The sequence below is a fragment of the Schistocerca nitens genome, chromosome 4 (genome assembly GCF_023898315.1).
Source record: "Schistocerca nitens isolate TAMUIC-IGC-003100 chromosome 4, iqSchNite1.1, whole genome shotgun sequence".
NCBI classification, from domain to species: Eukaryota; Metazoa; Arthropoda; class Insecta; order Orthoptera; family Acrididae; genus Schistocerca; species Schistocerca nitens.
The window spans coordinates 817,907,038-817,933,813 of NC_064617.1; the positions used below are offsets into that span (position 1 = coordinate 817,907,038).

The 26,776-nt window shown below is 41.6% G+C and overlaps 1 protein-coding gene across 1 annotated transcript in view; it reads left to right on the forward strand.

The window, feature by feature from the left end:
- Nucleotides 1-26,776, forward strand: part of LOC126253238 (uncharacterized) — a 176,173-nt gene that overhangs the window by 40,443 nt on the left and 108,954 nt on the right. The window contains exons 4-6 of the mRNA XM_049954425.1: nucleotides 9,437-10,209; nucleotides 10,306-10,361; nucleotides 26,205-26,333. Of these exons, the coding sequence (XP_049810382.1) occupies nucleotides 9,437-10,209; nucleotides 10,306-10,361; nucleotides 26,205-26,333 (958 nt within the window). The remainder of the gene's footprint in view (nucleotides 1-9,436; nucleotides 10,210-10,305; nucleotides 10,362-26,204; nucleotides 26,334-26,776) is intronic.

Genomic DNA, 26,776 nt, shown 5'->3' on the forward strand with positions numbered 1-26,776 from the left:
TGGCATACTCCGCGTGTAGATAAGTTTGATGTTAAGTGTGGGAACAAATGATAGGAAGAGAAGGGGATGAAAGTATGAGAAATAAGTTTTGGAGATAGTTTGTGAGGATAAGCATTGATAAATACCGACTGCTTGCTGCCATTACTGCACAGTCTAATCCAGATGCATTTGTGGAGCTCTGCTTATTGAGTATGGTGAAAATGATTATAAATAATTTCTGTTTGCATGTTACCACTGCTTCACTTTCAGTTGAATGTTGCAACTGAAATTTGCTTAAGATCTCACAGATAACTGACTTAGCGATTACCAATAATTGTGTTTCATTTGGCTGCACTTAACTCGCGTTGTACATCCATCTGTAACCCTAAAGCTAGAAAACATTTTTGCTGAGCATGCGGGAATTTACATTAGTGAACCGTTTACTTGGAGAGACTATATTGCTTTTTATTTGTATTATTATTTTTAAGTCCTTGAGATGCAGTATGCCCAGTGTGTCTTTGTTTCTTATTGTATTGTATTCCTTGTCGAAATAGTGTCGTAATATGAACTGATGGACTCTATGAATAATTCTACCTATTTCTTCATGATGCACAACATGGAGTAGTGTTGTTGTTATTATCATGCACTCTCTTTGCTTGAACAATGTGTATATATGTGTGACTTGTTTCAGTAAGCATGTTTTTGTATCAGGGAATGTTGTCATTGCACAGTGAAATTTTTTGTTGCTACTGGTGTTAGTATTTTTTGTGTGAACATGCTAGTAAGAAAATATTAGACATGATAGTTAAATTTAATTTGAACCGTAGTACAGCATTGACAGTTATATATAAAGGTAACATCAGCTGTCTTCAGTCACAAATCATGGTTGTTATCAAGTATAGTCACATGTCAGAATAGGAAAAATTCAATATCTTTCTATGTTGTTATACATTAATACACAAATATTCACGTAAGGACAAGAACAACAATGGAGTGAGCACTGAGATGCGCAGAATATGATTCCTGCCGCCAACATATAGAGGGTGATTCCGTGGTGATAATACAAACTTGCAGAGATCATGGAGATGGGTAATTGTATCAATCTAGGTAAGGGACCGTGATCCGGGAATTATAGAATGGAAAGTTATAATGGAAAATGGTTCGTATGCCACTGACAGTGGAGCAGATGTACTGGTACTGCTGTTGTTAAGATTGTAGGGTAGACAACTGTGTTATGGTTTGGACCAAAACAAGAAAAAAAAGTATAGTAAACAAGGGCTGTCAGATGCATACCTTAGGAGCTATGAACACTTGACATCTTTGCTACTGACAAGGGAACCTCCCCATCGCACCCCCCTCAGATTTAGTTATAAGTTGGCACAGTGGATAGGCCTTGAAAAACTGAACACAGATCAATTGAGAAAACAGGAAGAAGTTGTGTGGAACTGTGAAAAAATAAGCAAAATATATAAACTGAGTAGGTCATGGGAAGATATGCAACATCAAGGACACAAGGAATGCAGGAGCGCCGTGGTCTCGTGGTAACGTGAGCAGCTGCGGAACGAAAGGTCCTTGGTTCAAATCTTCCATCGAGTGACAAGTTTAATTTTTTATTTTCAGTTTATGTGACAAACTCTTATGTTTTCATCACTTTTTTGGGAGTGATTATCACATCCACAAGTAAACCTAAATCGGGCAAGGTAGAAGAATCTTTTTACCCATTCGCCAAGTGTACAAGTTAGGTGGGTCGACAACATATTCCTGTCATGTGACGCACATGCCGTCACCAGTGTCGTATAGAATACATCAGATGTGTTTTCCTGTGTAGGAATTGGTTGACCTATGACCTTGCGATCAAATGTTTTCGGTTCCCATTGGAGAGGCACGTCCTTTCGTCTACTAATCGCACGGTTTTGCGATGCGTTCGCAAAACACAGACACTAAAGTTATTACAGTGAACAGAGACGCCAATGAACGAACGGACAGATAATAACTATGCAAAAATAAAGAAAGTAAAATTTTCACTCGAGGGAAGACTTGAGCCAAGGACCTCTCGTTCAGAAGCTGCTCACGCTACCACGAGACCGCGGCGCTCCTGAGCTCGCATTGTCCATGATGTTGCCTATGTGGCCCATGGACTACTCAGTTTGTATATTTTGCTTATTTTTTCACAGTTCCACACAACTTCTTCCTGTTTTCTCAACTGATCTGTGTTCAGTTTATCAAGGCCTATCCACTGTGCCAACTTATAACTAAATCTGAGGGGGGTACAATGGGGAGGTTCCCTTGTGAGAAAAAGTCTTCTACAGAACAAATGTACGTAGCTTTAAAGGTATTCATTTTAGCGACTATATTTATGTGACGTTTTCCTTGTTTTGGTCCATACTACCACATCTTAAAGTTGAAAGTTGCCCACCCTACAGTCTTTAGCAAGAACAATGCCGTTACATGTATTCCACCGACAGAGGTATTAGAATGATTTTTGCTTATAACTTTCAACTTCATCATTTCTAGACCAGGGTCCCTGTTAATCACCTGATGATAGGCCTTTAGGGCTCAAAATCAGTTGTGCTTATTAATAAATACCACAATTTGTGACTGAAGGTGTGTGTTTCAGGTTATTTTATACAGTATATTTTATTTAAGATTACAGAAAATAACAGTTTGCAGCCTACATTAATAAATTTGTTAACGTGAATTCAATTAAATAATTTTCACATAAAATGATGGATTAAGATGTGAATATGTTCTGCATATGAGAATAAAAATGACATTATTGATTTTCTTTTTCTAGCTGTTTTTATTGTTCTTATATTTTTCATTTAAATCTCCTTGTGGTTGTGATGGTTTTGTTTAGGATCATTTGTACTAATAACAAAATTGTAAAACCATCGTGTCTGTCTGTTTGAAAACGCTGATCTCTGAAACTACTAGATGAATTTCATGCGATTTTGCTAGGTAACATGAGAGTAGCTTGGGGTAATGGTATAGGCTGTATTTCATCAAAATCGGATCACGGAAAAGAGAGATATTGTAATTTGAAGTTTCATCTAAAATTGTCTTTTCAGCTTAATAGTTTGGATGTTTAATCACAATGGCATAGTAAACCAAGGAACCAGTAGAGGTGTAGTTAGTTTCTTTAACGTGATGACAGCTGTATTTTCGGAACTTAGCATCAGTGACGGAATTAAACACTGCTGTCATATCTTTATAAATACAAACTAATGGCGAATTTACTGAGTTCACCTTTGGTATTAAAAACTTCACGACATTGCTTTGCTTCTTTTGACAGTTTTTTTTATTATTTCTTGCTATGAAAAACTATTAAGTTTGCTTTGTGATTTGGGTGCCTACTCATTACATTTTGATTTTGTTTTGTTTATGAGTAAAAATGCCTTAAAAATGGTAGATTTTTTTCTGAATACAACCGAATGGCTAAAAAACTGAGGACTTAGCAGTCTCAAGAGTCCAGTGGAGATCTTGAGGGGAGAACTGCTGTGGCTCGAGAACATCAGGCTTAACTTACTCTTTGGAAACTCCTTCCAAAAGTGAGGTGCAACATAACTCTGATTGAGAGCATCATGTATTATCTCACTCCTCAGAACACTCACAGAGGCTTAAAGTTACTTCTCTCCAACATAACATAATAAAAGCAGGAAATGTTGACGGGAAGTGGTGTAGGAGAGTGAGCTTTTATACCTCAAGTCTTGCTTATGCCTTACAGTTTACCATTTCGCTTTAAATGTGTACAATTTCCAGTGAGTTTATGTCATGGCATGACCATAAACAAAGCAAAAGGCCAGATGATGCATATTGCAGGTGTGGATCTTGGTGTCAATTACTTTTCACATGGCCAGCTTTACATGGCTCTCTCTAATGTTAGTGAAGCTAACAAGCTCATTGGAGGACGACGGTTCAATCCCGCGTCCGGCCATCCTGATTTAGGTTTTCTGTGATTTCCCTAAATCGCTCCAGGCAAATGCCGGGATGTTTCCTTTCAAGGGCACAGCAGACTTCCTTCCCCGACCTTCCCTAATCCGATGAGACCGATGACCTCGCTATCTGGTCTCCTTCCCCAAAACAACCAACCAACCAACAAGCTCATTGTTCATCTCCCCAATAATACTACTTCAGATGTTGGATACAAAGAAGCTTTTATAAGTCAAAAATAAATTCCACATGTACAAGGTTTTGGGCACAACTATAAATAAATACCCTAGCAGCATTGGGTCTCTCAGCTAGTAGCTAATAAGAAAGCTCTATCATCTGCTATGCTTGATGATTCATTGTAGTATATGAATTAAATAAGAAAGGTGAATTTTGCTCTACAGTAAATTTTGTTATGTTCTTTGAACAAAGCTCCATAGAACTTGCAGTCTTTGACTGTCATTTTTTTATCTACACAATATAAGGATTAAATGTAAAACACACACACACACACACACACACACACACACACACACACACACACACACACAGAGAGAGAGAGAGAGAGAGAGAGAGAGAGAGAGAGAGAGAGAGAGGCTAGTGTTGGAGGGAAGGATCCAGACGGCTTTGATTGTGAAAAGCCTTTGAATTGCAGCATGTTGTGCTCAGCAGCATGTTTTGGCATTAGGGTGTCAACTCTGCTCTTGGTCACACTTTGGTGGTGGCTATTTCTTTGGGTGGACAGCTGGATGGTGGTCATGCCCACAAAATACTGTGTAGAAATTAGAGGGATATTGCTGGGGTGTGACCCATGTGATGTAGGAGCAGGTAAAGTGTAGGTGTGGACTAGGATACTGCACAGATGTGGTGGCTGGCAGAATATCACTTTAAGAAAGTTGGGAAGAATTGTGGTTGTGAAGCCCTGCAGCTGCAGCCTTTACAGCTGGTTCGTAGGGATGCCCAGAAGAGTTAAAGGTGTGTGTGAATATGGCAGAGGAAATCTGCCTGCGAACTTGGGTTTGTTGGGTGCAGGCTGGAGGTAATGTAATACCTCTCTTTGAAGGTCTCAGTAATACCTCTTGCATACTGTGTTGCAGGTGCACCATCTATGGACGGCGTAACAAATGGTGGGTTTTGTGTGAACAGTGGTTTTGATGGAGCCATTAGAAAAGTGGAGGTCAACAGTCCAGATGTAGAGATCCTGGGCAGAGGAGGTCCAGTTGAAGTGGATAGGACACAAATATGTTGAGCTGTAGAGGAATGAGAATAGAGCTCTGGGGCCCTGATCATGAAGATAGCATGAACCTGACCTAGATGGGATGTGGTATTTTGGGTGGCTAGGAAGATTTCCTCTATGGCCCGTAAATAGGTTGACATACGATGATGCCATGTGGACACCAATGACGTTGCTGTGGTTTTGTGTGTTTCCACCTCAAGGGAGGAGTAGTTATTTGTAAGGATGTACTTTGTAAGGTGTATAAGGAATGAGGTGGTGTGTTTGGAGTCAGGAGGACATTGGGAGATGTAGTGTTCGATAGAGGCAAGGCTAGGCCATGGTAATATTTGTGTATAGGGTGGTGTGGCAACAGTGATAAGTTGAGATTCAAGCGATGATAGTGCAGGGACAGCTGAGGCTGTGTAGATGTGGGAAGCTATGCTGCAGGTTCTTGTCAGCTAGAATCAGGATTGTTTTGGTGGGAACACAATAGCCAACCACAATGGCATCTCTGAGATTGTCAGGTTTATGGATTTTGGTAAACATGGAGAAGGTGGATGCAGGGGAGGTGGGGGAGTAACTAGAATGAGGGAGATGGTTTCAGGGGAGAGATTCTGGGATGGACGTAACGATTTGGGTAGAGATTTAATGGAATCACTGTGGCAGTTCTGATTGGTGGAAGAGTCAGACAGTTGACAGACACCTTGTGTCGGGTAATCATTGTGATTTACCATGACAGTAATGGAGTCTTTGTTTGTTGGGTGTATGATTGAATCAGAGTCTGCCTTGAGATTCTGGATGACTGTTCTTCCCTCTGTTTAAAAGTTTTTAAATCTGGAAAGGGACCTAGGAAAGGAGGGGTTCTGCCAACTTGGAGGTAAAGAATTCCTGGAAGGTAATTTGGAGTTGTTATGTGGTAGTGGAGGAGAGCTGCTATTGTACACAGGTATGAACTGGGGAAGACAAAGTTCAGTGTTGGAGTTTAGTTGGTGAGATTTTAGCAAACGTGTTACAATCAGTAGAAGGAGAGTAGTTCTTTAATGAGTGCAGTATGATTGAACTTGGAAGTGGTGCTAAAGCTGAGGTTGGACTGATTGATTGAGGACTGTAGGATTGAGCTTTTTGGTAGATAAGTTGACAACAGTGTTTTGGATTGTGTGCTTTTTTTGTGTCATGTTGAGAGTTTTGGGGATGTGCCATATTTAAAAGTTCGGCAAGGTGAGGTCTGGTTACTATGAGGGCTTGACGAGGGTGTTTGCTGGAGAAGGGTAGCTTTTGATGGGCAATAGTGTTATGTAGACACTAGTTGTATTCAGTAGGTTCTATATGTATAATGATAATATATTGTTAAATTTAGAAGAAATCAAAATAACAGTTGTTTTTACTGTGCAGGGAGTATTTGTAACATTAAGCAAACCAGTATCATGAGCAAACGCTAAATTTTTTACCTTAAACATTGATCCTTCAATCCAGCTCTGCCCTTCCTCAGTTAGATTTTATATAGTTCTTCGCAACAGGAGAAATATACCAAAATATTTAAAAGATAATATTTTTATTGCTGCCCTGTTGTAAATCAAAGGATATTGTCCAGTTACTTTCCAACTTCTTCATGTCAGTAAAATAAGATTCGTAAGACTGCCTGCCTCAGATTCAGCATTATAATTTGAAGTAAATGTCCATCTATCCATCCAACTATTTCCTATGGTTTTGGAACAAATGGTAATCACTGGGAGCCAAGTTCATTGAATTGCATATTAGAAACATTTTGTAGTCAAGGTCTTGCAGTTATGCAACAGTAATTGTAAATGTATGGTGAGTTGCATTGTTATTGTAAGATTTTTCATGTTGTGTGTGAATAGTATCTTTGGTCTGTCCAGGAATCAACTATATTACTCACCTGTGATGCTTCTGTCCTTGAGTCTCTGAACACCACACCACAAACAGCTAAAAATATTTTTTACAGCAATTACACTTTTGTCTTCCATTATTTTGGTAGCCTCTTCATCTCTCACTTATAATGAAGCACCCACATTTTTCTACGGTTGTGAAATGTCAGTGAAGTAGATTGGGTTAAACAGGTCTAATCACATTGAGGAATGATACGTGTTTGTTGATGGTTAACAGATGCTGCATTCATTGAGACCACAGCATTTTCATACAAAAAAATCGCAAAATGTTGTGGATGTGGTCTGTTGAGAATTTGCAATATTGCAAGCTTACATAACTACAATGTAGTAATCGTTGAATTTGTAATTGTGAATTTTTGAGAATTTCATCAGTTGTGTAGGTTCTTGGATTTTAGCAGCATTCATGTAAATAAATGTATACTCATTTAATAAAAAAAATTAAAATAAAGGAAAACTTCATTACTGTCAGATCTTGCTGCTTTTTTTCTATTCATTGTTTTCACTATGCACACAAACAAATAAATTAGTAAGATAGATCCCGAAAATTTGCATTTGTCATGGGAACCAGCTCTGGGGAACTAAACCTCTCCCAGGGGCTTAGCCAATCTCTTTTCGGCCCTCTCGCCATGAGGAGATCATTTTAGCAGGTAGTGGGCGCTTTGTGCTCATTGTCGTCAACCTTTGATGTTTCTCCATTTTTTGATTGAATGCTCTTTTTTTTAACTACTTACCTACTAATGTATGTTTGCTGTCTGAGTTATTGGTCATTTTAGCAAATGACGTGTGGGCTGTTGACAGCATTTTATGTTTTATCTGTCTTAGCAATATGGCGAAGGACGGTTAATCTTTAGTTTGGGACCTCTGTTTTCCCTACAGCGTGTTTTGTGCATTTTTCTCCAAGAGAAAGTCCTTGTTCTTAGATGTCTTACCTTCCACCAGTGGGGCTTAACGTGTAGTTGCTTTTAACTGTTTTTTTTGTATTAGTGTTTCCTTTTGGAGGCTGTTTATTCCAGAATGAATCTTTCGCTCAGCGACAGTGTGTATTAGGAAACTTCCTGGCGGATGGAAACCTTGTAACTAACCAAGACTAAACCAGGAACTGTTGGGTTTGATTCCAGATCTTGCACACAGCACAAATTCTGGTTATTAATTTATCAGCTTTCAAGTCTTGGAATCACTCAAAAACTGCAACATGTACCTCGTATAACATGATACAGGCTAGCTGTTGCTCCAGAAGACAAGCTGTTTTTGCAGTGTCATTTGAGAGATTGTTACCAAGTGGTCATCCCCATTGCAGTGATAGGAATCTGCAAAGTGGGTCACTATGTACTGCAACTTGTTTTTTGATATCAGGATGTGTGAAGCAGCAGTTGTGAAAGTATGTGCTATAGGATTTATGGTAGTTTTTGTGGTGGCAAATGTCTTGTGGGTGATGTGTGGGATGTTTGACAGGACATCCACTACCACTAGCTACATGGAACCAAAAAATTGGCCACTGTAGTCTGTGCCTTCAGTGAGCTCATTCCACAATCACACTGATGAAGGTGGGGGACACTCCCAAGAATGACATAGAGAATTGATATTCTGTGTGCATTGTGTCGAATTGTCATAAAGATGGATTCCATACCTTTTTAAATGGTGGCACACAGAGAGCTATGTTTGCATTTCATGTGGTGGGCCTTCTGGTATGTTCTGGTCACCCTTCTTAAATGAATTTCCCTACCAACTGCAGTGTGGAGTATTCTGTAGTGGCTCAAGCTGTATGCTGGCCGTACTACGTTTTATGTGTTTGTTTTCTGTGCCTGTGTCCATTTGAAATCACACGCATTCCTTATATAAGTGAGTGTATTCTAGGCTAATTTTAATGTGAAAGAGTGGGTTCCTATTCTTCGTTATGAAGAATTTGATGTGAGAGCTGAAGGCTTGCCTGGTGCTGAAGTTATGAGACTAGGCCCCAGTCTGAGTTTGTGATAGAGCTTTATTTAGTTTTTTCTTGATTAATTTAAATGAAACGGGTTTATAGAAGGTTGATTATGAATTTTCATTAAATATTTACTTTACCTAAGAAGATTGAGATCTGAATGTTATTGTGCTTGGTAGCATCTTATAAAACAATTTAATGGCTAAATGTTTTGTATCAGTGTTATTAAACCTTTTTGGTGGAGATAAAGGCTGAGCTGCCTCTGCAGTTTGATACAGTGATCGATATGTAATAAATAGACTTTTTTTTTGTATTCTTCTCTGATGTAATCATATTAGGTCAGATTTTCAGCTTGTGTTAGTACAGAAATGTGTGTGTCGATTGTGAACATTACAGGTTAAGTTATTTATGCTTTGTTGATTACATGAGTTTGTGCTTTTGTTTAATTTGTACTCTCCATTATTTATTTATTTATTTTTTTGACAGAGGTAGTGAAGACAGAAATTCAGCATTTAGAAAGTCACAGAGGCATGACAATTCAGTGTCACACTGGCAGAACAAAGGAGACGGAATGTCATCAGAGTCTTCTGATGCAGGGATAGCGAAAGGTGGCAACAGATTTTCGAGTGGTACACATCGCAGAGATGACCATAAGTCAAACAGTGAAGCAGGACGAATGGGGACAGAGAGAGAGTGGGATAGAAACACAAAGTTTGGTAATAAAGGTGGACGATATAGGGGTGAGAACACGGAGGCTGGTGGTGAGTCACAAAGTGATGTATTTCAAAGTGACAGGGGAACAAGGCAGGGAAATAGCAGGGACCAAAGGAGATTGCCTGGTAATGAGAGAGATGATGATACTGAGAACAGATGGGCACCAGAACGAGGGAGGGATAGGCCATATGATGGTAACAGAAGGGGAAATGGAGGAAGATTCCGTGGATCTGATCGAGAAACTGATGGTGACAGTGGAAGGCCTTCTAATTTGGATAGCAGTAGATCACACAGCGATAACAGAGGAGGAAGTTATGGAAACCGTGAAAGAGATGGAGGGAACAGAAGAGGTGGGAGATTTGGTGATAGAGATAAAGGTAGAGACAGAGACAGTGATTGGAATGGAGGAGGCACAGGTGGTAGAAGATGTGGAACAGCAGTTGAAAATTCAAGTTCTGAAGACTCTGCACGGAACAATAACAGAAAATGGGAGGAAAAGTCTGATCGAAACAACAAACGAGATCGGTGGAACTCGAGAGATATTGGTAAGCAAGCAATAAATTTGTTGATTTTGTGAATAAGAAGTAATTCAAACAATTTTGCATTGTGAGTTATTGTTTACTGTTTTATTGTCCATTTAGGGAGTTCACATGGTGATTATCAGAGTGATATGAATACTACTGCTGTGTCAGCTGAGGTAAGAATTTTGTTTTGGGCTTCTTTCACATGTTATTAATTTTGTATTTCACTGAATTGTCATGTATGCTTGCCTGGATTTGACCCATATTTTTAGTCACACACATTTATTTTTTATTGACCTCCTCAGTCACATTCATGTATTTTTTATTGACCACCTTAACCTTAGTTATGTCCAATAAGGAGACAGTGTGTGGACATTGCTACAAGTGTGCTGCGTATTAGCCATCTTTACTACCAGATTTTGTTTCCTTTATCACATTCTCTCTCTCTCTCTCTCTCTCTCTCTCTCTCTCTCTCCCTCCCTCCCTCCCTCCCTCTTTCCCTCTCCCCCCCCCCCCCTCTTCCTCCTCATTTACACTATTTCACTTTGCCACTTGGGTCAATCCAAATGAAGTGGTCCAATAAAAATTAAGTTGGTTGGTTGACCATTTTTAAATATTTTAATTTTTTATATGTGATTACCCTATAATTGAGAAGTTCAAAACAGTTTTTAAGAAAATTTTACCTTTCACCTTTTTTGATTGGCGGGCATTTTCGTTTGCAAGCGGGCGACGATGTTTCAGTTTAGAGACGTTAGCAAAAATATGAATATCTCTGCACTGGGTTAAGTTACAGCATTGCAGTTGACACAGTTTTTTTTAGAAAAGTGTCCTATACAACATTGTCTATTACACTCAATACCCTAAATTCAAAATAACCAGTGAAAATGACCTCCAAAGTTTGGTATCCAAATATTAAAAAATCCATTTTTTTTTTTTTGCCCACAAATAACAAACAAAGAGTGTTTTATGAGAGTCTATTTTTTCCTATAGTTAGATATCATACACTACTAGCCTCATATAGAGCAAGAACACTTACAAATGTTTCCTTAATTTTGTATGAATTTTTGAAATTTGAAAGTTTTCATTTTTTGTAAAGTTTGTGGTTGGTTATCTCAGGTGGGACTGAATATAAAAATATGATTTTTGCACCGTTTTACACCTATATGATAGCAAAGTACTGTAAAAATTTCAACATTGATATCTGATTGTGAACAAAGATATGAATTTTTGAAAATGAGGAGATAATTCACATTACTCTACAACTGATCTTACAGCTGTTGCCTATTCATGTGTGATATTGGTGGGATATAATCAGTTATTATTGAAGTAAGGTACTGAATTATATAAAAAAGTGGAAACATCACTGAAATTAACATTTATATTATTTTGACATACTTGAAGTAAATATTTTCAATTAAGATCCTTTGAGATGCGACTGTTCCTAAACCTGGTGGTGAATGTTAAGAACACTTATTTATTCAGACTGCTTCTGTGATCTAGAATAAGACCTCCCAGTTGTTGTGGTAAGTTCAAGCCCTGAAAGTTTCCTTAAAACATTTTTCATTGGTATCCAAACTTTGTCACTAGTAGATTTCTTGAATGATGTTCTTGGGCCAGCAGGGTGGTAAAAATGCGCAAAAACATCATTGTTTTCCAAACTTATTCTTTCAACCTCCGCAAACCACCACTGTTCACACATGCCACTATGTCATTCAACGTTAAAGACATAGATGTAATTTTACTGACCCAATGATCCTCATAAATTTCGGTTTCTGATGTTACATAGCATCGAACTAAGTTTTCTGCAATGCCAAAGAATTTGTGGAAATGCCTTGTTCCTTTTATTGCTATACAGTTCTCAAATCTGGTTTGAAGTGTTGTTTTCATATGCAGAACCCCTTCTTCTTTCTTGATAAGAAAATAGGTAATGCCTTTAATATTATCCTTGCAAAAGACATACATGTCCTGTACTGTGAGAATTTGGTCTGTGGTTGGTCTTTGTAGGCTGGCTTTACTTACTTCATGTTTTGTTGTACCTCCTACTCCATCACATGTATTTTTACCATGGCAAGATGCAAAAAGTGCCATTCAGCCTCCAACCCAAAGTCTACTTTGTGGTTGCACAGATTTGAAGAATTCTATTTGTTCTTATACTGACTACCACTTCCATCTGAAAAGTACATCAGCTTCTCAACATTGGGAAAATTTTCTGTTATGTAATTTATAACATACTTTTGAAACACATGTACAGCCGAAGTGTTATGCTCCAAGTAATCACTTAGAATGCAAATTGAAGAACTGCAAGCTTCATCTCATTTTTAAAGTAGAGAATAAATGGCTACACTGTTGCCTAGTCATGGACCCAGTGGTACCCTTGTATTGCATCCTGAATCGCAAATGTAAAATTTTCTGCAAAATCAGCTAGCACTATGCATTCAGTTTCATGAAGTTGGCTTTTTGGTCCTTCAAAAACTTACTTTTCGATTTTAGAAACATAGTGGTGACTTTTGAGTTTTTGTAAGTTATCAATTAAAGATTCCAAGTACTGTTCCTGAGATTTAACCACTGTTTTCATTTCTGCCCTGTCGGTTCTGAGCCACTGTTTGAAGGTAATACTGTCTGGCATTTCCTCATCATATTCGTGAAACAATTCAGTAACTGTTTCCTTACCAGGGCATTTATTCCACAAACTCATCATGCAGTCATAACTGTTAGTGCACAGACCATTAAATCTAGTAACTCTTTGTAGTTAAGATAACTGAATTTTGCACCTTCAATCGTCAGTTTGACATTTTGATGATATAAGCAAATACGGAGTGTGTCCCTGAGGATCCAGCCAAAATACACCACTTAGGGCCGAGGTCACAAAATTTCGACCTTCCAATTTTGCATTCAGGATGAGAATTTTTGAAAGCTACATAAAGTTCAGTTAAAATTTGACAGCACTAGTCGTTTCTGCTTTGTTACTTTAACTCCATTTATAACAACTCTTTTGCTGTCTTTGCAACTTGGGCGTATTCTACTGTTTTCATCATCTTCAAAAAACTGCTGGATCTTTTTGTTTCTTCACTTAGACGTACTCCTTTCTTCTTTCCTAAAACTGGAAGAATGCCTTGCTCTTTCACTAATTTTCAGGTTAGTTTAACCAAACGATGAGAAACTTTGAATTCATGAACTATTTTTTCTCTTGACCATGAGTCAGGGAGCAAACTCAAAATTTTAACTTTTTCCACTTTAGATGTCACTGAACATCTAATTTTTACTTTCTCTATTAAGCGCAAATATTCATTGTCAGATGATGCTGATGTTGGTTTTCTTCTTCTTTAGAAATAATGTTGGTATCTGTATTATTAAAGCATGATTCCAAGTCTTTTCTAATTTTGTCTGGAATTTGTGTATCTTATTTTCAATAGCTGCTTTTCTTCTTCTGCTACTTAATTTTATTTTTTTCGAAGCAGGAGATTCGTCTAACTTAGAACAAGCAAAATCCAATATGCTAACAGCTTCATCATTAGGAATATTAATTGTCATTAACAAGGTTATGTGATTCTGGTTCTGGATTCACAACAAATATTTTTGAGTAACAATTTGGGCACATGGTATTTCCAGGGATCACATTATGTTTCCCTTGGGAAGCTGTTTTGCTCTCACATAACAAGGACAAATGTTAAAGTTTTATTTCCCTCAAACCTTTATTAAATGGCATTTTATGAACTTCAAGAGGATCGCAGCACTTTTCCTTCCAAAAATGTGGTCGTACTTCAGAATATATTTCTTCTCATGACACACACACACACTGTTACAGAAGAACTTACTCGAAATTTAAACAAAGTTTGTCTAGCTTCATCAGAGTCATTGACAGTTTTCAAGTTTTTTGAAACTGGACTGTAAACTGTTTTGTGACACACTTCACTTGGCTATCTCTCCAACAGAGCGCTGTTCATCCATGTTATTGTGTTCCATTTAATCTCTCAAAATGAATTAACAAATTATGCACAGAACAAAGCACATAAGACATTCTACATTCTCGAAGTATGTACATCCACTCTAACAGAGGTTTCAGAACAGACTGACTACAACAATGCCACACCCAGCAATAATGTACTTCTTCATTGACAATAAACCTAAATGTAAATGGGCATTTTATTACCATAGAACAAAAAGTGAAAGCTCCTATTGTTTAATATTGCATTATTAAAAATAAATAAACTAAATGAATATTGGGTGATAGTGTTAACTAAATAGATGTCACAATTAAATTTTATGACAATGAAACAATAAACCATTTAAATAGGCAACAGTCATAAGATCAGTTGTAAAGTAATGTGAATTATTTCCTCATTTTCAAAAATTCATATCTTCGTTCAGTCAGATATCAATGTTGAAATTTTTACAGTAGGTTGCTATCATATAGGTGTACAAAATGGTGCAAAAATCATATTCTTATGTTCAGTCCTACCTGAGATAGCCAACCCCAAACTTCACAAAAAATGGAAATTTTCAAATTTCAAAAACACACAAAAAATTAAGGAAACATTTGTAAGTATTCTTGCTCTATATGAGGCTAGTAGTGTATGATATCTAACCATAGGAAAAAAATAGTGTCTCTTAAATCACTCCTTGTTTGTTATTTTTGGGCCCAAAAAGTGAATTTTTGAAAATTTGGATACCAAACTCTGGAGGTCATTTGGACTGTTTATTTTTGAATTTAATGTATTTTGTGTAATAGGCAGTGTTGTAGAGGATAATTTTCTAAAAACAATCATGTCAATTGCAATGTTGTAACTTAATCCAGTGCAAAGAGATTCAAATTTTCGCTAATATCTCCAGATTGAAAAATTGCCGCACGCCTACAAATAAAAATGGCCGCCATCCAGTAAAGGTACAAGATAAATTATATATATAAAAAAGAAAAAAACTGTTTTGAACTTCACAAATATAGGGCAATCACATATAAAAAAATTAAAATATTTAAAAATGGTCAAGCAACCATCACTGGACCACTTTATATGGATTGACCCACATGTGTTTGAGATGCGCTATTAGACAATCTATTACAATCTTCTGCTACCACTGAATCGTATGCTGGTGCACACTATCTGCTTACTGGACATTACCATGGTTGACAGAAGATTAAATACAAATCTCCTTCTGTGCTCTGCAAATCACTGTGTCAATGAGAGGGAACTTTTTATTGCAACAATTATTAAGGCTTTTGTCCCCATTCTGTTCATGTATGGTGCACATTGTAATCACTCATTAATCTGACCCTGTCTTTGCCATCACTATGGGAATGATACATAGATCATTCCTAGATGCATCACTTGAAGCTGGTTTTTGAAACTTCGAAAGTGGGTTTTGAGTGTGTAGTTTGTGTCTGTCGTAGTGTCTGCCAGTACAGTTTTTTCAGCATTTCCATAGTACTTGCCCTTGGGTAAAAGAAATCTGTATCCTTTCTGGTTGTCCTTTTTTGTGTATGTTCTATATCCCCTGTTAGCGGTACAGGATGGGGCAAATAAAAGTTGCCCAGTGAACAGAGTACAAAGAAAGACAGCAGAGGAAAGGGAATACAGATGTTGAAAGTGACCACCTTCCATCCTTTGGCACTTTTGGATCCTGGTGTGTGGGCACATTTAGATCCTGTCTTGACACATTTTCAGACTAAGCATTGCAGGCAGTCTTTCTGGCACTTTGACATCTTTACACTTCTCAGCTAACAACTGACCAGAACTTTTCATACTGCTCTACTGTGAGTACCATTGCCCCCTATTCACTGTTCACTGTTCTAAACTGCAATGAAGCCAGTGTGGTGAAATTGCACAAAATGATGAAAACTGTAACTACAAGGAAAACCACAAATAATGCCATAAGCATGCACGTGCATGCATGTGTGCCGCACCCCCCCCCCCCCCCCCCCACACACACACACAATCTTATCTTATCAGCTAAAAATGCGGCCAGATCCCCACTGAAATTCGCTTCTGCTCTCCCATAACAATAAAAATGTAATCAGTAAAAATGTGGCAGTGAAAATAATTGCTAGCTCACCTGCAATGTTCTTAATGTCCTTGCATCCATTACCAAAATATTGAGTAAATTATAAGATGCCTTCACTTCTTTTTCGTTCTGATTATGGATGACTATACAAGAATGTTGGTTTTAGTGGGCATTACATATGTGAGTGATTGTGTGAGCAAGTTGAGAAACAAATAGTGTAACAAGAGTGTTTAAACCTGAATGTCTGTAGTATCCGATTTTACGAGTCCTTGATACTTCCATGCTTTAATACCACAGCTGCTGATTGGTACGAGGCGAGTGCACCTGTTGGCTGCAGTACTGACAGAGAAACAAGTAAACATTCTCTCTCTCATGACCGCTCTGGACACCTAGGCTATGTCATTTTTTCTCCACTTCTCCAATTGCCTTGAGCCAACGGTCTTCTTTCCTACAAGCATGAACAGAAAAAAAGACTGTATAGACAATAGTATCAATTATTATAGGAAAATATTTAGAGATTTGATGGTCAGAGCTTTTTAACTATCGATAGTACTTCGCAGGATTAATGTGTATTACAGTGATCAGAGACGAAACATACAGGAGAAATAGGCGTTCAGTAAGGGAGCCAAGAGGATTGAAGAAAAGTAGCTGTAATTCTGGGGATCTCAGGAAAAACAGGAGAGCTGTTTGCCCTAGTTGGGACAGGATAGGGCTGTGAGATCCATAGTTGGGAAACTGTGCTTCGAGGGGGGTGGGGTGGGGTGGGGTGGATAGTGCTGGAGTGGGAGTAGGGAAGGGAATAGGTAGGTGGAGGTCTCTGAGCAGCAAAGGTTAAGGACAGGGCTGTTGTGGGAAAGAAGGGTAGTTGTAGGGACACACATTTCAGAAAAGCTGGTGTTGGTAGAAAGAATTCAAATGGTGTATTCTGTGAAGCAGTCATTGAATTGAAGCACATTGTGTTGGGTAGCTGGGTGACCCAGCTGACTCTTGGCCACAGTTTGATGGTGGCCATTTGTGTGGACAGACAGCTGGTTAGTTGTCATGCCATGTGGAAAGCGGCACAGTGGTTGCAGATTAGTTTGTTGATCACATGGCTACCTTGACAGGTAGCCCTACCTTTGATGGGATGGGAGATGACTGTGACAGGACTATAGTTGGTGGTGGTGGGAAGATGTTTGGGACTGGCCGTGCATCTAGGTTTGTTGCAATGATATGAGCCACAAGGCAATGGGTTGTGAGCAGAGGTGGAGTAGGAATGGACAAGGATATTGCATAGGTTCTGTGGTTGGCAGAATACCACTATGGGGGGGGGGGGGGGGGGGGGGAGCATAGTGGGTGGGATATTTTTCATTTCAGGACATGGCAAAAGGTAGTTGATCGCTGTCAGAGGATGTCATTCAGTTGCTCAGTCTTGGGTGGTACTGGATGACCCAGCTGACTCTTGGCCACAGTTTGATGGTGGCCATTTGTGTGGACAGACAGCTGGTTAGTATGTAGAGGCATGTGACAGCTTGTAGAGGAGTGCTCCTTTGTGGTTGGACAATCAGTATGTGGGAGGTGATAGAGGACTGGAGAGCTAAGGCACAGGAGACCTGTTTCTGAACAAAGTAGGAAGGGTAATTTTGCTGAGGACACCGTATTCACATTGCTCCAGAACCTCAACACCTCCCCATAACCCCCCAGGGGATCCACAACTCTTTTGTGGATACGTGCGTAGCGAGCACGGGACCCCGAGCTGATGTGGCCTTCCTTCCTTTCCGGGCTGCATACCTTCCCTTTCCGCATCCTTCCCCATCCCCCATCTTCGCCCCCCCCCCCCCCTCACCTCTGGCTCTTTCCTTCCTTTTCTCCCCCTCTGGGGGAATGGTTTGTGCCTACGTCCGGAGACGGACGCTTGTAAATGTACCACATTCTTCGCCTTCCTTACTTGTAAGTCTTCGTTCTTCCTTTGTCCTTCTCTTTTCCTTACCTCTTCTCTCTACCCTTTTCTCCGCTGCGGCGTTTGGGACCTCTTTTTTCCTTTCCCTTTCCCTTTCTCTTTCTTCCTCCCTGTGCGTGTCTGAAGGCCGACCCACGCACTTCCATGCGTAGCCGGTGACGGGGTAACGCGTAATTCCCCGCCCCGGGTAGACAGGTAGGACACGTACGTACCCCCTGGTAACGGCCAGGCCCAGGGAGGGGTGATTACCCGAGCTGATACCTTCCGAAAGTGCCGATTGGTCCCTCCGTCCGTTTGTCGGGAGGTGTGACCTGAGGTGTGAACAATCACCTAAGGCGGGAGTGCCCTCAGAGAGGGCCCCCACAAGGGAGGAGCGCACCATCGGAGACGCCGGTAATCATGGGGGATTCTTCCGCAATGGTTTCCTCACCTTCCACTATGTCTGCTCACAAACGTAAGTTCACTGAGTCTCAACCACAGTCAGTTCTTCCATCGTTGCCACAGTTCCTTGTTGTTTCTCGGTCTGACGAAGGTCACGACTTCTCCACAGTCAACCCTTTCATTATTCAGAAAGGTGTCGACGCAATTGCTGGTCCTGTAAAGTCTTGTTCCAGATTACGGAATGGCACCCTGTTGTTAGAAACACACAGTGCCCTCCAGGCACAAAAATTGCTGCGTACCTCACTACTACACACTTTCCCTGTCCGGGTGGAACCGCACCGTACCTTAAATTCCTCGCGTGGAGTAGTTTATACACGCTCCCTCGATGGACTGTCTGACGAAGAAATTCAGCACTACCTGTCAGACCAGGGCGTAACGGCTGTTCATAGGGTTATGAAAAGGGTTGACACGAAGATCATTCCAACCCGCACTGTCTTTTTGACATTTGACAAAGTGCAACTCCCATCGAAAATCAAAGCAGGCTATGAGATAATTTCCGTTCGTCCTTACGTCCCAAACCCTACGCGTTGCTATCGGTGCCAGCGATTCAATCACACCAGCCAGTCCTGTTCTAATCCGGCCAAATGTGTTACGTGTGGCAGGGATGCCCATGAGGGTGCTTGTCCACCTCCATCCCCTCGCTGCATCAACTGTATGGGTGACCACGCTGCTTCCTCTAGAGATTGCCCAGTTTTTAAGGACGAAAAGCTCATCCAGGAAATAAGAGTGAAGGAAAAGGTGTCGACCTTTGCTGCTCGGAAATTATTCGCCAGTCAACAGCCCACCGTGCCTCAGACAGGCAAATACAGCACTGTCCTTGCTTCTCCTCGGCCAACAAAGGAGGCGGCCACGCAGACTTGCGACCTCACCTTTAGTGCCACGGTCGTCCGATCGGCCAGCGCAAAGATCGCCCGTTCAACTTCACCACTTTCGCCTGCCCACTCTTTGGCTCACCCTTCGTCGGGTTCTGCTAAATCTCGAGCCCAAAAGTCAGACACCAAGTCTTCGAAGAAAGAGCATACTCGTGAAGAGTTTTTATGTACGGCAACTTCACCACCATCGGTTCCTCCTTCCTCTAAACATCATACTTCCAAGAAGGCTACAAAGAAACCCAGTTCCTCTCCTTCTCCGCCAAGGCGTGTCCCATCCACAGCGCCACCTGGCGGAAATCGCCCGCGGCCGTCTTCTGTGTCGCCGAGGCGCACTGCTGGTGGCTGGTCAACCGGCCGATCGCTGGTGGCAGGAGCTGCTCCTGACCAACCTATGGATCAGGATCTTCTGCCTTCGGCTGAATGCCATTCCATGCTGTCGGTCGCAAGCTCTGAGCAGTCGTTGAGTTGACAGCACCCTTGGTCACATTCCTCCATTTTCTGTTCACCCTATGTCCATTATCCACTGGAATATCCGCGGCATTCGAGCCAATCGGGATGAATTGTCGATCCTCTTACGATCCTACTCGCCGGTCATCTTCTGTCTTCAGGAAACAAAGCTGCGTCCTAATGACCGCTTTGTTCTCCCTCATTTTCAGTCCGTCCGATATGACCTCCCCTCTGTGGAAGGCACTCCAGCACATGGAGGACTCATGATTCTTCTCCATGATACTCTCCATTATCATCCAATCCCCTTAGACAGTTCCTTCCAAGCTGTCGCCGTCCGTCTTTCCCTTTCTGGATACACGTTATCTCTTTGTACTGTATACATTCCATCATCCACACCGATGGCACGAGCTGATCTCCTTCATCTTCTTGGTCAGCTTCCACCCCCCTATTTGCTGGTTGGGGACTTCAATGCCCACCACCCGCTTTGGGGATCTCCACATCCTTGTCCACATGGCTCCCTATTGCTAGACGTCTTCCACCAAGCGGATCTAGTTTGCCTCAACACTGGGGTCCCCACGTTTTTGTCTGCCTCCACGACAAATTTATCTCATTTGGACCTTGCGATCGGTACTGTTCCGCTTGCTCGGCGCTTCGAATGGTTCGCCCTTGATGATACACACTCGAGTGACCACTTTCCATGTGTCCTTAGGCTGCAGCCTCAACTGCCATATATGCGCCCGCGACGCTGGAAGTTTGCCCAAGCCGATTGGACACTTTTTTCGTCTCTAGCGACATTCGATGACCGTCGCTTTCCCAGCGTCGACGATGAGGTCACACATTTTACCGACGTTATTCTTACAGCTGCGGAACGTTCAATACCACGCACCTCCGAATTGCCCCGGCGCCCCCCAGTTCCTTGGTGGACCGAGGCATGCCGTGACGCAATCCGTGAGCGGCGACGTGCTCTTCGCATTTTCCGTCACCATCCTACTTTGGCAAACTGTATCCGCTATAAGCAACTCCGTGCGCAATGCCGTCGCGTCATCTGCGATAGCAAGAAGGCAAGCTGGCAATTCTTTATTAGCTCCTTTAACATCTTCACTCCCTCCTCGGAAGTTTGGAGTCGGCTTCGACGGTTCTCAGGCGCGCCTAGTTTCTCCCCGGTCTCTGGGCTCACTGTCGCGCATGATACCTTAGTGGACCCCGTAGCAATTTCTAACTCATTGGGTCAGCACTTTGCTGAGATTTCGAGCTCTTCACATTACCCACCAGCGTTTCTCCCGAAGAAACGTGCAGCGGAAGTGCGACCTCTTGCTTTCTCCTCTCAAAATCGCGAAAGCTACAATACTGTTTTCTCCATGCGGGAACTCCAACATGCCCTCTCTTCTTCTCGCTCCTCCGCCCCTGGATCGGATGGTATCCATGTCCAAATGTTGCTGCATTTATCAACCCATAGTCTGCGTTACCTCCTTCGCCTTTATAATCGAATTTGGACCGACAGTACCTTTCCCAGACGATGGCGGGAAGCTATAGTCGTTCCCATTCCGAAACCTGGAAAGGACAAACATCTCCCCTCTAGCTATCGCCCCATTTCTCTCACGAGTAGTGTCTGTAAGATTTTGGAGCGTATGGTGAATTACCGTTTAGCTTGGTGGCTGGAATCACGCAGTCTTTTAACACCTGCCCAATGCGGATTCCGAAAGCATCGCTCTGCAGTTGACCATCTTGTTGCTCTCTCCACTTATATCATGAACAATTTTCTCCGGAAACGCCAAACGGTAGCAATATTTTTTGATCTGGAGAGAGCATACGATACCTGTTGGAGGACAGGCATCCTCCGCACACTGTTCTCTTGGGGCTTTCGAGGCCGGCTGCCCCTTTTTCTTCGCGAATTTATGGCAGAGCGAACATTTAGGGTGCGGGTGAACACTACTCTCTCCCGTACTTTCTCTCAAGAAAACGGGGTACCCCAGGGCTCCGTGCTGAGTGTTGTACTGTTTGCCATCGCTATAAATCCAATTATGGATTGTCTCCTTCCTGACGTCTCGGGCTCCCTCTTTGTGGACGATTTTGCGATCTACTACAGCTCTCAACGGACCAGCCTTCTTGAACGCCGTCTTCAAGGATGTCTCGATCGCCTCCACTCTTGGAGCCTCGAAACCGGCTTCAGTTTTTCTCCCAGTAAGACCGTTTGTATTAATTTTTGGCGACGTAAGGAGTTTCTTCCGCCCTCCTTACATCTAGGTCCTGTGAACCTTCCGTTTTCAGACGTCACTAAATTCTTGGGTCTTATGTTTGACAGAAAACTGTGCTGGTCCTCCCACGTTTCCTATCTTTCGGCTCGCTGTCTGCGAACGCTCAACACCCTCCGTGTCCTGAATGGTACCTCCTGGGGAGCGGACCGAGTGGTCCTTCTCCGCCTCTATCGCGCCTTAGTGCGCTCGAAATTGGACTATGGAAGCATAGTCTACTCCTCTGCTCGGCCGTCTATTCTTCGGCGTCTCGACTCTATCCACCACCGTGGATTACGTTTAGCGTCTGGAGCTTTTTACACTAGCCCTGTGGAAAGCCTTTATGCTGAGACTGCTGAACCTCCGCTGTCCAATCGGCGAGCGGTCCTTCTGAGCCGTTATGCTAGCCATCTGTCTTCCATGCCTGCTAATCCAGCCCATGACCCTTTTTTCGACGCCTCCTTTGATGTAGGGTATGCAGGCCGCTCCTCCTCCCTACTACCCCCGGGAGTCAGCTTCCGTCAACTGCTCCATTCTCTTTCCTTCCACTTTCCTAAAACCTTCTTGACAACTTGGGGTACAGCACCGCCTTGGCTCCGTCCCCGGATCTGTCTGCTCCGTGATCTTTGTCAATTTCCCAAGGAAGGTACACCTTCACTTGTTTATCGTCGGGCATTTGCTGCTCTATGTGCACAAATGACGGACGCCACCTTTATTTACACCGACGGCTCGAAAACATCGTTGGGTGTAGGGAGTGCCTATATTGTTGGCGACGCCCCAAATCACTTTCGGCTTCCCGACCAGTGTTCGGTTTATACTGCGGAGCTTTTCGCTGTTCTCCAGGCTGTCCACTACATCCGCCGCCATCAGTGTATACAGTACGTAATCTGCTCGGATTCTCTCAGCTCTCTCCTCAGTCTCCAAGCTCTTTATCCTGTGCACCCTCTGGTCCACCGGATTCAGGACTGTCTGCGCTCGCTCCACCTGGGGGGCGTCTCGGTGGCGTTCCTCTGGCTCCCGGGACACGCTGGTATCTGTGGGAATGAGGCGGCCGATATAGCGGCCAAGGCTGCAGTCTCTCTTCCCCGGCCAGCTATTCAGTCGCTTCCCTTCACCGATCTACGGAGCGGTTTATGTCGCAAAGTTGCTCATTTATGGCTTGAACGTTGGTCAACACTTCCCCGAAATAAATTGCGGGAAGTGAAAGCCCTTCCTTGCGCTTGGACCTCTTCCTCCCGAACGCGTCGTCGGGAGGAGGTGATTTTAGCTAGACTCCGGATAGGGCACTGTCTTTTTAGCCATCGACATCTTTTAAGTGGCGATCCTCCCCCACTCTGTCCCCACTGCTCTCAGCTGTGGACGGTAAGACACCTTTTAATTGAATGCCCCTATTTTAATCCGTTACGCTCCCGTCTCCAGCTATCGCCTGATCTATCGTCGATTTTAGCAGATGACACGCGCTCAGCCGACCGCATTCTCCAGTTTATTAGTGACAGTGAAATGACGTCAGTCACTTGAAGTTTTATCGGGGACCATCAACCCCTCTCTGTAGTGGACTTTTAAGCCTTGTTTCTGCTTTTAGTGTCTCCAATTATTTGAGTTTCGTTCCCATTTTTGCTGTTTTCCATTTTCAGTTTTTATTATTTCCTCAGTCACGGACCGGGCGCTAATGACCATAGCAGTTTTGCGCCCTAAAACCACACAAAAAAAAAAAAAAAAAAAAAAAAAAAACCTCCCCATAACTATAAAAAAATATATGTAAATCTGATTAGCATGTTGTTTTGTTGTGAGAGTACCAGAGATATTTACAAGAACAACCAGGGTTGCCACAAGTTCTAGAAATCAGGGAATATCAGGGAAATTTGTAAAAAAAGAAAAGCCTGGGAAAATCTCGTTTTTGTCTCAGTAGCATGAAATTGTTTGTTTACTGAGATGTCATGCTTTGTCGCTGGCTAGGTACAGCTGAGTATGTGGGCCACTTCCCGACTCTCTTTCTTACTTCTTCTCCCCTTCCCACTCCTCCCCTCAGCTTGCAGTCAGTGCTGCCACCACTACTTGTTGCTAGCCTAGCAGCTACAGATGATGGGCAGGGTGAGGAGTGGATGTGACTCTCAGAGCTTGTTGACGCATTGTTCAGAGACAACGGTAGTGTGTCCATTAGTTGTGTCTGGGTGATTGTGTGTGTGTGTGTGTGTGTGTGTGTGTGTGTGTGTGTGTGTGTGTGTGTGAGAGAGTGTGATTGTCTTCTCTATGTGCCTGTCTGTGGCTCAGCGATCATCTTTACGGTGAGGTGTTACCTATCCTCATTAGTATTGATTCTCACAGTATTTGCACAAGTTATGTCTCCCGAGTGATCACCATGGTCTCATTTCATCCACATGGTGTCTGTGACGTTGTGAATAGCTGGTCACACAAGTGGACCTCCATGATGGGCCAAAACCACAGGCCATTTCTTAGGTATCTCTTAACGTATTGTTCCTGCCAATCTGAAGCCTATAGTTTCCCACTAATGTGCAGGCCCTGCCTGTCGGATCTAGTCTTATTGATCTGCCCACAGGCTGGGTCTGTCTGTGTGTGTGTGTGTGTGTGTGTGTGTGTGTCGTAAAGCAGCAGGTTTTTATAGTTTGTCCATGGACCCAGGACTGTGGTACTCCTCGGCAGGCCAGAGACCACGGGCGAAGGATTTCAGGAATTGCGACTTCCCACCCGAAGTACATTGTAAAGTGTGACATTTTATAGACATATTATTTATTCTAGTACATTTTAGCACTTCAAAAGTAGTTTATATATTAGGTAGTATGGACGATAAGAAGAAGAAAATTGTGGCAGTCTCTGGCAGTTCGTATGCTATGTATTTCTTAGAAGAAAAATCACACAATACCTGTAGAATAATAGACATAACATGATGGGTAATAACCGACAGTAACAAACATAGTAGGACCAACATTTTACTCGTGGTCACCTACAGTGTTGGTTTACACAACTCTTCCCCACCTTATACATTTCTTTCAAGAGGCTTACTTTTTTGTGAGATTATTTCTGAAAGCAGTGAAGGTATTTTAAATCTGCCTTGTGACTCCAACAAAATGTTTATTTTTGTCACCAAATGTGTTTCGCTTTATTGAAAAGAAATAACATCAGTGGTCTTAATGAAACATATATTCCATTTGGTTTGCTTTCTCCATCTAAAAGCAGTTCATTGCACAATTTTTGATGTTAATAGTTGAGATTTTTGCTCACATGTTTAGAAATACAGAAGTCCTTATATTTTTTGTCAACTTATGTCTTTACTTATCCTAGAGACCTCAAAATTTGTCAGGGAAAAATGCTAAAACTTGCCTGGAAATATCAGGGAATTTCACTTGGAGAAACTTGTGGCAACCCTGACAACACTAGAATGAAAAATGATCTACAATATCTTTTATTGAATCTAACTTTGGCACAGAAAGGAGTGAAATACTCATACAAGGTGTCTCAGGAGGAATTGTTGATATTCAGTGATATGACAGTAAACATGGGCTCTAAAATGCATAACTTAAAGAGTTGTGGCACTTCTTCATCTTTGATAATGTGAAACAAATCTCTTCTACTGCAAGCTCTTTGCTTCCCATGTTTTGAGAGGTGGTATTATGAACCAAACCAAGAAAAAATGTCCACCAAACATGGCCTCCAAAGTGCATACTTTAGGAGCTATTAGCACTTGTTTATCTTTGGCGCTATTAAACATGTGTCTGTTATTGAACCAGTGCTCATAGCTCTTAAAGTGTGCATTTTATAGCTCATGTTTACTAGACTTTTTCGCTCGCATGATTGTTCCGGTCATATCCCTCAATATTGACGATTTATCCTGGGACACCCTGTATACAGCTATAAAACTCTTTGACAAGCTATCCATGAAAATAAGCTGTCAAATGCGTTTTGAAATCTAGATCAAATGTTTCTCCACAACTCCTTGTACACCATGAGGAATTTTCATCATTTTGCTTCTTTTTCTGAAGGCATGTTCCATGTCATAATGTTTATTGTGAATGTGATCTATGGAACAAATAACTAACAGTTATTCCCAGTTTTTATGTGGTTGTTCTTTTTCAGGGAGACTTATGGAATGACACTGAAACTGAACCATTAGTTAAAACAATCCCTCATATAGATGTTCAGCTAAACACCGTGCACACAATGCAACTCATCTATGTTGTAAATCCAAGTGAATTCTGCCTCCAGGTAAATATGTATAAATTTTGGTTGATGTTAAATTTTTCTTTTATTGCCATAGCAGCATAGGTCATTGCTAATGTGACTTGTGTTAAATTTACCATCACACAATTTGTTATATGAATTTTTTTAATGGCTAAATTATTTTTTCCAAGAAATATGTTTCTACATTTTTGTCAGGATAGCATTTCAGAATCTCTGCTACAGCAGATTTGTGTGCATAGTGCTGGTATGAGGGTAGTTTGAAGAGTTTTCAGAACGGAATAGAAAAAAATACTTCACATCACTGAAACTTTTATTATTTTTCAATGTAATCTCCTTGTAGATTAATGCACTTGGTCCAACAATGTTCCAGTGCCTTGATCCCATCTCGAAAATGAGTTTCCTCCAGGCCTGCAAAATAGTTGTCAACTCCAGCTATCAATTCTTTGTTTGAAGTTAATCTTTGTCCA